Source organism: Rattus rattus, chromosome 3 (assembly GCF_011064425.1).
Source record: "Rattus rattus isolate New Zealand chromosome 3, Rrattus_CSIRO_v1, whole genome shotgun sequence".
Lineage (NCBI taxonomy): Eukaryota > Metazoa > Chordata > Mammalia > Rodentia > Muridae > Rattus > Rattus rattus.
This window is the reverse complement of record NC_046156.1, coordinates 59,411,279-59,425,685: the sequence shown is the minus strand read 5'-3', so window position 1 is coordinate 59,425,685 and position 14,407 is coordinate 59,411,279. Positions and strand designations below refer to the sequence as shown.

The 14,407-nt window shown below is 44.5% G+C and overlaps 1 protein-coding gene across 1 annotated transcript in view; it reads right to left on the bottom strand.

The window, feature by feature from the left end:
• LOC116896485 (myomegalin) overlaps nt 1-4,956 on the bottom strand; it is a 196,427-nt gene extending 191,471 nt beyond the window's left edge. Inside the window, exon 1 of the mRNA XM_032897650.1 lies at nt 4,319-4,956. Within this exon, the coding sequence (XP_032753541.1) occupies nt 4,319-4,722 (404 nt within the window). The 5' untranslated portion in view covers nt 4,723-4,956. The remainder of the gene's footprint in view (nt 1-4,318) is intronic.
• Between the last annotated feature and the right edge of the window lie 9,451 nt (nt 4,957-14,407).

Genomic DNA, 14,407 nt, shown 5'->3' with positions numbered 1-14,407 from the left:
CGGTTTAATTTGTGTTGTCTTTACGGGTGCATTGTTTTGAGTTGGGATCTCTTTGACCACCGGGCCTGCAGGTCAGAAGGTCAAGTGCGTTTGTTTCCACCCTCTCTCCTATTTCCTTGGCTCGGCTGATCCATGAGCACCTTCTGTCCTAACTGAGAAGTCCCTAAATCCCACATTCTCACCACCATGGGCTGAGCTCAGCCCTAACCACTTCTGCCACGAATGTCTTTCAATAGCCTTTCAGTGATCCCATCTCTTCACTTGGCCTATTTACACCCATCTCCCGGATCTGTGACTCACACAAAAAGTAGACCAGACACTGTCTCAACACTTGCCATGGTGGCTGGGGAGGAGGAAAATGGTAGCAATCTTAGTTCCTTGAGCAAGAGATCACAGTTTTTTTTCTTAGTGTTCTGTAGAAATGAACAGTTTACCCAGTGTGGAGGTTCTGTCACCCAGACTGAGAGGCACAGATGTCTAGAGCATGTTTAAAGAGCGCTGGTGCTGAGCCCCTAGGCTAGATGAGTCTGCTTGCACTGGCCAGGAGTGGAGTCTCTATGTCGTCCTTAAGCCTTACCAGATGCTTCTAACACGGACGGATACGACTGAAACCTACTAATTTACAGTACGGATAGGCAGGCACTTCTGCTTTCCAAGAGCATGAAATAGCAGGGTGTATGGTGGTTTTGTTCTGAAATGCTCCTCCTCCAGGCTTACGGTTTGAGCTCATGTTTCTCAGTTGGTGGTGCTGTCTGGAGGCCATGAGGCCTTTAGGTAGGTGGCCTTTGAAGGTCAGTCCCAGCCCCTGGCTTCACCATCTCTGCTTCCATGTAAACGACTCTTTCAAATGCCTCCACTTTCACAGACTGGGTCACACTGTCTTGACTGCCCACCATGCTGGACCACACCCCTCTCAATGAGCTAGAACGAATCCTTTCCCCCCATAAGTGATTTCTGTCAAGTATTTTGTCTCAGTGTTGCAGAAGTAACCAACACGGGGTCTGGATTCATTCTCTCTAATCTCTGACAGAAATTACTAAAACCTTTGACAACATATGAAATGCAGGCTTCCAGGCGCTGCCAATTAAATAACCCCAACGAATAAGAGAGACCAGTGTTTTAAGATTGAAAAGGTTTTGATAAATTCCATCTTTTGATATCCCCAAACATTACAAATTATAAATAAAATGAGTGTATATAATGGCTGGTTCAAAGCACTTCCTGTTCAGGGATTGCCAATGGGGTCCAATGGCTCTGGTATTGGGTTGACCTCTTTCTGGTGAGCATTTGACTCTTTACCTAAATCTGTACAACCAAGTACCCTGCCCCTAGAATAATTACAGCAAGAAGGCAATCCCCTGCTGCCGTTTCCCCAGACTTGGGAATTCTCAGCTCAAGGAAATAAATCTCTGTTCTCTATAAATTATCCAGCCTTTGGTAATATGTCCTAATGCATGAACCGCGGACTACAAACCTTGTCTTTTGTAATTTAATCTTTACAGATAATGCCAACCGATTCAGAGAAGAGATGTGTAGACACAAGAGCGTCTCAAGGATTCCCAAACAAAACAGACTATAACCTGGTCAAGAGTGTTTACTTAATAGGGACAGGAAAAAAGGCATCCAGAAGAAAGGGAGTGGTCGTCCATGGACAATTACTGTTTTAGGAAGGAAGAACCCCTTTGTATCCTTGATACTTAGAGCTCACGTTTCTTTCCTAAAAAATTAAAACCTACTAACAACTCCTGCTCTTACTTCAAACATTACACACAAATGTATCAAGTAAGTCCCAGGACTTCCCTAACTAACAAAAGAGAAACTGCATTCTTGCATATATAAAAAAATCTTTATTATAAATCAATAATTTGCTATCAAAGATTTGGGTGGTAGTGATGTAGATTCATCAGCCTAAGAAACAGTTAAGTTGAAGGCAGGATTTTGACACATTTTTTAAGTAATGCTGCACTGCCACCTCACAGGGCACAGTCAGCTAGCTTTCCAGGAGGAGGCCATCTTTACTTTTCCTCCATCCATCTGTCTGGTTTAGCATTTGTGCCATGCTATAATGTTATGTCCACAGTTTAGAGCTGAGGTCATTTGCATCAAGTTAGGTTCTAGCCATCTCGATAAACAGCACAAGTTAAACATGGGTAGAAGCCACTGACACTTAGAAGCTGAGAATCAGGAGAACCATGACCCTCCCACCCACTTTTGACACACTGACATCCATTAGAGCTCTGTTCTTACACATGGTGTGAAGAGTGTGCCGCCAGCTCCTAGAACGTTTATATTTTGCTTTAGCTTTGGGGTGTTTTGTTTTGTTTTGTTTTTTCACAGACAGAGTCTTTCTGTGTAACAGCCCTGGTTGTCTTGGAACTTGCTCTGTAGACCAAGCTGGCCTCAAACTCACAGAGATCTGCCTGCCTCTGCCTCCTGAGAACTAGGATCAAAGGCATGGCTCACCATACACAGCTTTGATTTGGTTTTTTATCGACTTTTATTTGAAATTACAGTTATTTACATTTTAGTTAACATAAACATGGGCTAATTAGGATCTCTTATTTGTAAGATTTGGGGTTTTGTTTTTGAGACATAATTTTGCATGTGTCCCAGGCTGACTTTAAGCTCATTGCAGTATTCATATACATATGAATAGCAGGTGCAAGCCTATAATATCAGTTGAGGCAACTGAGGAGGCTGAGGCAGGAAGATCATGAAATTGAGGCTAGCCTGGGGCTAAGTAAGAAGACCATACTGCAACACCTTACTGCCCTAATTTAGAGAATCATGTTAGCCCTACAAACTGTCTATTGTCAGTGACAGTGAGAGAAATCACCCTTGATGATGAGCATTTATTTCTTTCCAGATAAAAAGTTCAGCTATTATATAGAGAGCAAGAAAGAAGCTTTCAAATTTTAGAAACATGTGTATGTGAATATACAGATTTATTTCTGGTCAAAGTTCACTCACATTTTAAAAACATAATTACATTTGGGCCAATGGCTCACTATATATGTATATGAATGTCTCTTGTTTCACCCTTTAATTTCAAATAATTTATTATACATTTCTTTTTCTTTTTTTTTTTTTTTTTTTTTTTTTTTTTTTTTGGTTTTTTTTTTTGGGCTGGGGACCGAACCCAGGGCCTTTCGCTTCCTAGGCAAGCGGTCTACCACTGAGCTAAATCCCCAACCCCTATTATACATTTCTTAATAAAACCACGATTCCTTTAACTACTGTATAATTGAATCGTTGATTACATTTTCTTGCATAAACAGGGGTAGTACTATGAATGAAAGCAATTAAGTTTCTTTGAATAGACAGACTCCCCTTTCTAGTTCACAGATCCGGCAGACTCTGGAGCATGCAATACAAGCCCCAGCAACTCTTCCACTCTGAAGGCAAAACTCTTTTAATCCGAATCCCAATCCCATTCATAGGAAACTGAGGCCTAGAAAGATCTCAGCTAAAGGCAAAGCAAAGACTTGGGCCCACCATTGCCTTTTGGTTTGAGTGATAAAAGTACGGACTTCCCACGGGGTGGGAGGGGGCATGGAGGGGAGCACAGAGGGAGGAGCTAAAAATTCCAAAGACATGCTTACTTTTAAAATGGCAGCCATACAATCTGTCCCTTCTTTTGGAAACATTACTGTGACAGATTTTCATCTTGCCGTTGCTGCATGAAGAACACGGGCCTAATCTGCCGGGTGTTTTCTATCCCAGAATGGAGGAAGGGTCTGGGGTCAGACGGAGCTAGTCGGCCTAGAGCATCCAGCCAACAGGCCCAGGTCAGGCTCCAGTGCTGCAGAGTAAGAAAGGCATCACCCACCTCCCTGCTGTCTCCAGCTAAAGCAAATAAATAAATATCCAAGCATGAAGAGACTAAGAAAAGGCAGAGATGAGCGCTCTGCGAATCCCCCCTACTGACCGGGCTCCTGAGTCACCTTTCCTTTGGCTCGGGCCAGCAGGTGTTGCCTCCAGCCTCACCCACACCGGTACAGATCAAGCAAAGACCTTAGGATAGAAACCTGGATTCCCACCCTTTCTCCTGCACATCAGCGCCGCACCTTCCTGCTCTACTCAACCTTGTCCTATGGATTCTATTCGCTCCTGGGGTCCCCATCTCTCGCGTGCCCGCCAAACCTTTCCCAGTAACTGTCACTGGGTGACAACCTCCCGTGACAGCGTAGAACTCCTGCCACGACCCCAGCCCTGTCCAGCGAACAGTGCACCAGCACCCCTATACCACAGCACAGTAGCACCCCCGCACCGTAGCTTCCCTCGCTCCAGCGGCAGAAGCTGGCCGTGTCTTACTTACCTCATCCAGGGTGCCGACGAGACTGCCTCCTCCTCCTCTGCCGCCACCGCCCAGCTCCCAGCCCGCTCTGGGGGTCGTCGTTCCCGGCTGGAGGGCTGCCGTGGAGACTGGCGAGGTGCGTGGTGAGCCCAGCACGGCGGCGGCGCGTGGTGACAGATGGACCCGCTGTCCGTGCGCTTCATGGATCCGAGGCCTGGGCACTGCGCCCTAGCTATGATCTCTGCTTGGTTTCCCTTGGTTTCACCGGCTGCCCAGGCTCGTCCTCTCCGGGAGGAAGAGCATCCAGCCCAGATGCTGCGGCTGTGGCGGAGATGCGGCCAGGTTCGGCCTCCCGTGAGGCTGTCTGCCAAGTGCTCCGCCCAGGCGCTCTCGGTCCTTCTGCTACACTCGTAACTGCCCTGCATCCTCTAGCATCTCGCTTCGCTCTCCATCTGTGACCTCAGCCTAGCAGTCTTGTCATTTCCAGACCTCACTACTGCCTGTTCATTCTGTGCACTCCAATGTCACCTTCCCCGGTTTCTAAGCTTAAAGAAGTCCCTGAGGAGATGGCCCAGCAGGTAAAGGTATCTGCTGCTAAACCCTATGCTAAATCCTGGGAACTACATGATAGAGTCTGACATCCTCCGGTTGTCCTCTGACCTTTACATGCACGTGTGGCACACACACACACACAAACACACACACACACAGACGCAGAGAGAGAATAAATAGACAAATAATAAATTAATAAATAAATAAAATGTGGTGAGGTTTTTTTTTTCTCACGTTCTTCCTGTTCTAACACCTCTAGATAGGTTCCGTCTCTCTTCTTCCCTAAATTGGACATCCCTTAATAATTTAAACTGTTCCTTGTTATGGTCTTCTGAGAATACGACCTCAGCTTGTGGGCTAGCCTCTTCTTCTTTGCCCCATCTTCTAGAACCTTCGTTTGTTTGTTTTTTTATCTTCCAGTTTTTTCTTTGGTTATTGGAGGTGGGGAGCACTGTCCTGAACAGCTGTTTTTTTTTTTTTTTTTTTTTTTTTTTTGGAGTTGGGATTTTCTGGTGTTCATTTTCTAAGAACTCTTAGCTTAACAGTGTCCACCATCAGCCCAAGTGAATGCTGTCAACTAAAACAAACAACACACACACACACACACACACACACACACACACACACACACACACAGAGGTGTAGTGGAGCAGACCTTTAATCCCTGCCCCTGAAGGCAAAGGCAAGTGGATTTCTGTGAGTTCTAGGCCAGCTTAGGCTATAAAGCAAGTTCCAAGCCAGCCAGGGCTACAAAATGAAACAGGTTACCGAGGCGTACTGGCTTATGACTGTGATCTCAAGTGTTAAGGAGGCTGAGGCAGGAGGATCAGAAGTTCAGGGCTAGCCTGTCTCAATACAAAATGAAACGGGGCCAGTATATAACTCATTGGTATGCACGTGTACAGTGTATGCAAGGCCCTGGTTCTATCCCCGGCACCTACAAATACACAACTCCATAGGTTAACTAAATCATCACCAAGTGGCCAGTCCAGCAGCCTGTTTCTTATACTCCATATCTCTCTCCAAAGAACAGAAGCAGTCCCTTTAAATTCTTTGATTGGTAGTTCAGACTCTGAGAGTGCCAAGGATCCACACTAGTTGACTTTGTTGGTCTTCCTATGGAATTCCTATCCCCTTTGGGGCCCACGACCCTTCCTCCTATTCTTCCATAAGAACCCCCAAGCTCCATCCACTGTTTGGCTGTGGGCATCTGTATCTATCCGAGTCAGCTGCTGGGTGGAGTCTCTCAGAGGCCAACGTGCTCCTATCTGCCTGTCTGCAAGCATAACAGAGCATCATTAACAGTGTCAGAGATTGGTGCTTGCCCATGGGATGGGTCTCAAGTTAGGCTGGCTATTGGTTGACCTTCTATCAGTCTCTGGACATCCCTGCATTTTAAAGGAAGTTCAAGCACTTCATATGTATGCATGCACACACACACAGGCACACACACAGAGACACACGCACACACACAGAGGCACTCACACACTCACAGGCACTCACACACTACACACACACACACACACACAGGCACACACACACATATATACACAGGCACACACACACACACATTGGTACTCACACTCACACACACACAGGTACTCACACTCACTCACACACACAGAGGCACTCACACACACATACACAGGCACACATACACATACAGGCATACACACAGCACACACAGGCACTCACACTCTCACACACATACAGGCACACACACAGGCACTCACACACTCACACATACACACAGGTACTCACACTCATTCACACACACAGAGGCACTCACACACTCACACAGGTACTCACACTCACACACTCACATACACACAGGCACTTACACACATACAGGCACACACACAGGCACACACACAGGTACTCACACTCATTCACACACACACATACACACACAGGCACTCACACACACAGGCACACACGCATGCACACGGCTTACAGTCAGCAGTCAGTATTGTGATAATGTACTTTCAGAGAGTCAAAGCTGGAAAAGGTGATTCGAATTCACATAATTCTTACCTGGATAGGACAGTCTGTAAAGGAAACACGTGGCACAGTGAATAATAAAAATAATGATGATAGTTCTTTTTTTTTTTTTTGGTTCTTTTTTTCGGAGCTGGGGACCGAACCCAGGGCCTTGCGCTTCCTAGGCAAGCGCTCTACCACTGTGCTAAATCCCCAACCCCATGATGATAGTTCTTAATGGTGAGAAAATATTTTAAAAGAAAAAATCCAAAATTAATTTTTGACTTATGAAGAAGTGTTACAGGGGCTGATGGGGATTGGAGAGAGAGTGTGAGAGGCTGGCCTTCACACACATTAATTGTGTTTCAAAACCTTAGTAAAATCTCCTTTTTTTTTTCTTTTTTTCTTTTTTGGGCATGGCTAAGAGGAACACTCATTTATTTTCTAGGATAGCATGGCTCCTCTTAAAATTTCTTTCTCTGTCAAGTTTTTCCATCCCTTCTGACATGGTGTTTGTTTGCTTTAGGCCCTAGATGCTCACTGTGGATGCCTAGACACATACGTGTTCTTGTACAGACTACAGAATCCGTGGAACAGTACCTGTGACTGAATGGCAGCATGTCTTATCCTACATGCATACAAGTATTTTTGAATAAGTCACTGATTGGGGTGGCTTCTTTGGGTAAATGTAGACATAATTCATTAAAAAGTCTTTGCGGGGGTTGGGGATTTAGCTCAGTGGTAGAGCGCTTGCCTAGCAAGCGCAAGGCCCTGGGTTCAGTCCTCAGCTCCGGGAAAAAAAAATCTTTGCATTTTGTTGTTTGAATAAAATGCTAGTGTAGACAAATAGAATCCTTTTAATTTTAGTTTTGTGGAGATCAGGATTGAACCTGGGCCTAACAGATCTGACAATGCTCTGCTGGTCAACTACAAGCAGAGTCCCCAGTGGGACTCACTTTTATGGGTTCTGGGCATTGGGTTAGGTCCTTTACAAGAGCAACCAGTGCCCTTAACCACCGGGCCCCTCCAGCTCCAAATGCTGCGTTTTTAAATGGGAGTTTTCACCTCTGCCACATTGCATGGTCAAACTCTTCCTCAGAGTTTTGCATTCTAATATTAGTACTTGGGAGGCTGAAGCAGGAGGATTGCGGTGAGTCTGAGATCAGTCTTTGATATAGTAAGTTCTAAGTCAGCCAGGATTAGAGAGTAAAGCTTCCTTTCAAAAACAAACAAACAAACAAACAAACAAACAAACCATGCATTCTTAGGCACATACCCTTTCCCACACAGAGAGATACATACTGTCCACATACCCCACAGTCAGATATGTCTACATACACATATACATAGAGACACATACCACACACACACACATACCTCCCCACCCAGCGACACATACCCCCCACACAGACACACACATACCTTCCCCCCAGAGACACATACCCCCCACATACAGACACACACACACACATCATACATATCATATCCTCAAGGAACATACAAATCGTAATTTTCTGTAAGTGCTGCACACACAGAATGAGGAGACCAGGACAATAGACATTGCCGGGCTGCAGGTGAAGGTCCTTGCCAACAAGCCGCATCAGGGTAGTTCAGTCCCCAGGACCAGTGAGCCAAGAGAGCTCCTGCTGTCACCTGACTTCCACAAGTGCACTGGGATATTTGAGAGCACACACAAACACAATGAATAAATATAATTTTAAATCTTTTATTTTTTGAGATTATAATTGTATCATTTTCACCTTCCCTTCCTTTCTCCAAACCCCCTCATATACCCCATCTTGCTCTCTTTCAAATTCACAGCTTCCTAATCATTGTTACATACAAGCGCGCACATACACACACACACACACTCACACTCACACACACACACACACACTCCTAAATATGTAAATACATCATGCTCAATCTGTATCATGCTACTTATATGTGTGTGTAAATATGTATATATATACATTTTAAAATTTAAAAAGATAGTCATTAGATCATATAAAGTCCATCCCTGTTCCCCTCCCCCCAAAAAGAGTTCAATGATAAAACTTCTTCCTAGCTAAAGACTGGCAGAGAAGGAACAGCTTGCAGAGAAGTGCCCAGATCTCAGCTGCTGAGATTACCATGACAACACAGTAGGCTAAGGTAGGTAGAGGGACCAAGATCACTTCCACCTCCTGGAAGGGCTAAGGTCCTCCTGTGGGTTCTGTTGTACCTGCTCACTGAGAATCCAGTGAGATGCTTACTATTTTTACATAGTAAACTGCCTGTCGTCACATCTGGGAAAAGCCTGGTTTTGGTTTTGGTTTTGGTTTTCAGAGAAAGGGGTAAGCCTGTCTATTTAGGGTGATGAGATATTAGTAAAACTTCTGGGTTATCACAGATCTAAATTCATTTTCCCCTGTTTAGTTTGATACGTTATGAAAGTTGTATTGATCTGGGCATGATAGCACACACCTGTTACACAAGCACTTGGGAGGCCGAAGGAAGACAGTGTTGATGTCAAGCTTAGCTTGGATTATACAGTGAGATAACTTGTATAAATCAAGCAAGCAGACAAGAAGTCAACTGATCAATCAATCAATAAATCAATGCATTCTTTTTGTAAAGTGGTATCAATACTTCTCAGATTAACTCTTGTGTCTGTTTCTCAATTTTTTAAAAAAGAGAGCATCATCAGGCCTTAATCACCTAAAATTCTAACTCAAGTCTGTCATTTTAATATCTGCAAGACGTGACAAGATACACAAACAGATCTTTTAACATGCTTTTTAAAAATGTGCATGGGTGTTTAGCCTGCATGTATGTCTGGGCACCATGTCTGATCATGGTGTCTTTGGAGGCCGGGTCTTCTCTGCAAGAGCAGTTGATGTCCTTAACCTCTGATTTATCTCTGTGGGAGCTGCTTCTAAAGCTGGGATTCGGGTTATGGCTGTCTAAGGGCTTTGAAGAAGGCCTCCATAAAGAACAGCTCATAGAACTTTATATCTGACGGTGAGGTTTGTAAAAGCAGAGGACCACACTCCCTCATGACCATGAGAGAAATAAGAGAGTAGACATGGCTGAAAGATACAACCTCAAGATATCCCAAAGGAATTACTCAAAGAAACTTAGTAATTTCAGCAGCAGTGAACCGCCAGATAAATTAAAGAAAGTGGAATAAAAGAAACAGGAGCTGAAGACGGCGAGACAGGAAGGCAGGCATCCAGTGAAGCTACTGAGTCGGTAGTAGTTCAGATGGGGAACTTGGGCCTTCGAGAAGCCCCTGAGTCCACCGAGACTAGGAAAGCAGAGACCCAGGCCTAAGGGCAGAAGAATGGGTCCTTGGGGAAAACTACCAACCTTTATTCATTCAGACCGAGGCACGGAAAGCAATGGGGTTAGTTGGCTGGGAGGGGGTCTATGATCACAGGTAGAATGTGACCCCTATCAGAAGCATCGTGGTTTGTTTTCTCCTCTACATAATCCAGTGTCTGTTACTGCTTACAGCAATTGAGCAGGAAATATTTACCTACCACTGGTTGGAAGTATGAAAGGAATAGCAAAGAACGTGTCCTTCTTTACTATAATTGGATTGTATAAAGACAGTGAGGATTTTCTCCAGTCTTTGAGACATACCAATCATTCATCCACGTTATAAACACTGAGACAGTGGTACGTTCCAGATGCTATACCTTAAGGGCTGACATTTTCTGTATCCTGCTTAGATGTTTGTAGTGCAAAAGATATGTCTGTCTGTCTGTCTGTCTGTTTTTAAGTCGAAGTCTAACCTTTCTTTGGGTCTGCCAAAACCTAGCCATCTTCTTAACCTCGAGAGATGAGTGACTGGCTCTGCTTTCTACCTTGCCTCCCTAACAAAGCAAGCAAACCAGATAGACACCACAGCTGTCTTCTAGAAGGCAAAGGGCAGCTCTGCGACGGTCCAGTGTCTGAACCACGCTATAGAAAGAGGCAGCTACTTTAAACAGGTCTCCCATCTGACTGGTTTCTTTGCCATTCAGCTCTTAATTTCCACTTCGGTCACTGGAGGGATGGTGTAGATGTCACTGAAAAGAGCTTTAGTCAGGGAAGACAATTCAAAGTAGCCTGCGCTTAATGACCAGTATAGATTGGTGTCATGGCAACCCCAACCCCAAGCCATGAAGCACCCCCATAAGCCTCCCACATACACCCCACACTCATACACACACCCTAAATACCTGGAGTCTGCAATGCCTGGAGGCATGCCCAAAGGGTAAGCACAGGTCAAATTAATATACTATAATGCAATATAATACAATATAACATAATTAATATAATATAACTGAATTGACTGTCATGGAAAAGGGCCAATCAGAACAAAAGCTGACTTATATGGGCCAGAAATAAACATTCTTCTGAGGTTACATTTAAAGGGGTGACTGGACAGGGAGATACTCTCAGCCTGTATTAATCTGAAGGAAAGTGTTCCTTTAAAGAAATTCGTGGAGAGGCACTAGTGTGTATAGGTGGATAACCAGCTGAGTGAGGGCTCCACAACTGTGCTGCTCTCTCGGATGGCGCCTGTAAATAAATATCTGTGCAAATGACACTGCTTTAATCATGTCTGCTGCCATAGCAGCTTAATATGTATTAATTCAATTTGGATACGCGCATTGTTCAATTGCTTGGTATGTTTCAAGATTTTTCTGCCATGGCTAGCTATGAGTCATTCCCCCTGACTCCCCTCACTCCCATTGCCAAGGTTCTGGAGTTTTACTTGTTTCCTAGCATTGCGTGTTGCCAGGTTTTAGGCGATGAAGAATAAACAATAACTTTAGCGATTTGAATATTCTCTCCCTCTTTTTTTTTCATTCAATGTAAAGTAATCAAGGAGGGCCTAGACCTAGAACAGAGTTGGTCATCATTACTTGGTTGCGTGTTGCTCAAAGGATCAAAGATCGAGAGCTCAGAATCACTAACAGATGTGCGCAGGATGGCACACATCGAGTTGGAAGCAAAGGTGACTCAGATTCCAAAGTTCCTAAGGTCTGAGTATCTGATCAGATGTACTAGCGTTTCCCAGTTGCCCACTGAGCAACTTAAGAAGACCACACCCTCTCTTGAAATAACAATTCCAATGTATGAGGACACAAGAATCATGCCGTATATTTGAAAGGAAAGCACGGGGGTGCAAGGATGAATGTTGTTTCAAAAAATGGTTTGGTGGAGGGCTGGAGATGTAGCTCAGGGAATGAGTTTGCCTGGTTGTGTAAGGCCTGGGTTGGCTCCTCCATGGGGTGGGAGTGGGGCAGGACTTGACCCAATAAAGATTTTGTAACTAAAATTAACCTCAAGAAACCTAAGCAGGAGGAGTGGAACGTATCACAAAGTAACAACGGTAAATGGCAGATTTCATGAAAAGACCATAATTAAACCCACTTGTTTTTTGGTACTACCAATGTGCACATAGGCCTTGGGGAAAGCTGAGAGGACAAACTGACACAAACCTGAGGCTCTCACTCCGAGGCAGCTTCTCTGAACACACCTTCTACTGTACCACGCAGGCTTTTCCACCCGCAAATAACGACTCTGAGACCGAATTATCTCTGGATAATTATTCATAAATATTGCCTAGGCCAAAAGCTTTGGCTAATTTCTGTTAGCTCGAAAGTCAATCAACCCATTTATTCTACTCCAAGTCCTGCCACGTGGTTAGTTCTCTCTCCATCAGTGTTCAGTCAAATCTCTTCCCCCACCTCACTTTATCCTAGAAATCCCTCTCCCCGCTGGAACTCCTATTTCTGCCTCAGCTAATAGGCCGACAGCATTGTATTGGCAGGTGCTGTTTCCTTCCACAAGAGATTCTCTCTATACTCTGTGCTTTGCTCGCTCTGCTCCCTGGCCCGCACGGCCATAGCCTTCCTGCCAATATTTGTGTCATTATTCCCTATTACCTGAAGTGTTCTGTCTGAATCAATGACAATCATGTGAGACTGTGGTAGACTCCACTTTGGTGAGTGGAAAAAAGAAGTTAGAGGTAGTGGTACCTGTAGACCACTCTAAATGTGTTATGATTCTACCAAACTAGGCATTACACACTCCAAAATTGCTTTCCACTCTGCACTGGCTCAGGTTGCTGCATGCTACGTGTGAGCTGTGGCAAGCAAGGGAGGATGCAGTTGTAAGTACGAGGCCAGCATAGGTGAGCTCTAGGCCAGCCAGAGCTGCATAGCAAGACGCTGTCTGGAGGGGGGGGGCATTATATATGAAAGAGGAGAGATAATATGAGAGAGAATAGTTATCACATCAGTAGCTAGAGCTGAACTTGATCTCAAAGCCTGTTCACATCATTTCTAGCTATGTGATCTGCCTGGGGAAATCTCTGAAGTCTTCTCTAACTATAAAGTGAGGGCCTTCCACTAACAAATTTTACTGAGCTGTGCCCCCGCCAGCGGGGACCCAGTTATTCAGGGTCCCGAAGAGGCCTTCTACCTGTGTATCAATGGGGGTGAAGAGAAGAAGGAGACCAAGCAAAAGTTCTGTTGTCAAGGTCTCGTTTATTGAGAGAAATGAACAGCATTTAAAGTTCTGAGGCAGGAATAGACTTGGGAACTGAAGCTTAGGGTGGGGGAGTATTGGGAAGTGCCCAAGAATATAGGGTGAATCACTAAACTGCAAGATATCTTCCTTAAACAAAGAGGCAACAGTCTTCCAGGGACATGTTCTTTGAAATGGTCGAACCCTTCTCAGGAATCTGCTCAGGGACATCCGGTGTTTTGTTCAGGCTGAAACATCCTGTGATTGCTCCCAGGATCTTCCTGGGAGAGGCTTTTGTCCAACAATCTTATAATCTTACAGCAGCCACCTAGGGGTGAGCTTCTGTGGCCATACAGCCCAGAGTCACGTAGCCACCTTGAGCTATGCAGTCACAAAGCCAATACGGCTCCCTACAGAGCTGTTTAGCTAAATGTCAGTTAATCACAAGACACTAACTATGAGCATATATACCAAAGAACAGTTATTACTAATGTAATATCTTTGATAATTTCTTTCTTTTTTAAGTTTACAAAACTCCTGGACCTCCATGTTCCCATTTAATATTTACAAAAACCCACTAGAGACCAAGAACATCCCTATCTCACTGATGAGGACACCAAAGAACAAAAAGATGAGGACCCTTCCTTATGGGTGACTGTCTAGAGGTTGCTTCAAAAGTGTGAAGAGCAAGTTACTGGAAATCCTGTTAAGACTGATCTTTCTAGGGGTTAGGGATTCAGCTCAGCGGTAGAGCGCTTTCGGTCCCCAGCTCCGAAAAAAAAAAAAAGAAAAAAGAAAGAAAGAAAGAAAAAAAAGACTGATCTTTCTATACCATGACCTAGGCAGCCAAGAACCTAGAATATATACATTCTTTAAAAAAAAAAAAATCATGCGTATGGGTGGTTTACCTCCACTTTTGTCTGTGCACCATGTACATGAAGAGGCTGTAGAGGCCAGAAGAAGGCGTCAGATTCCCCTGGAACTGGATGTCCTCCGAAAAAACAGCCAGAGTTCTTGATATCTCAGTCATCTCTCCAGTCCCTATTTGCTGATCTCCTACCACAAACTTCT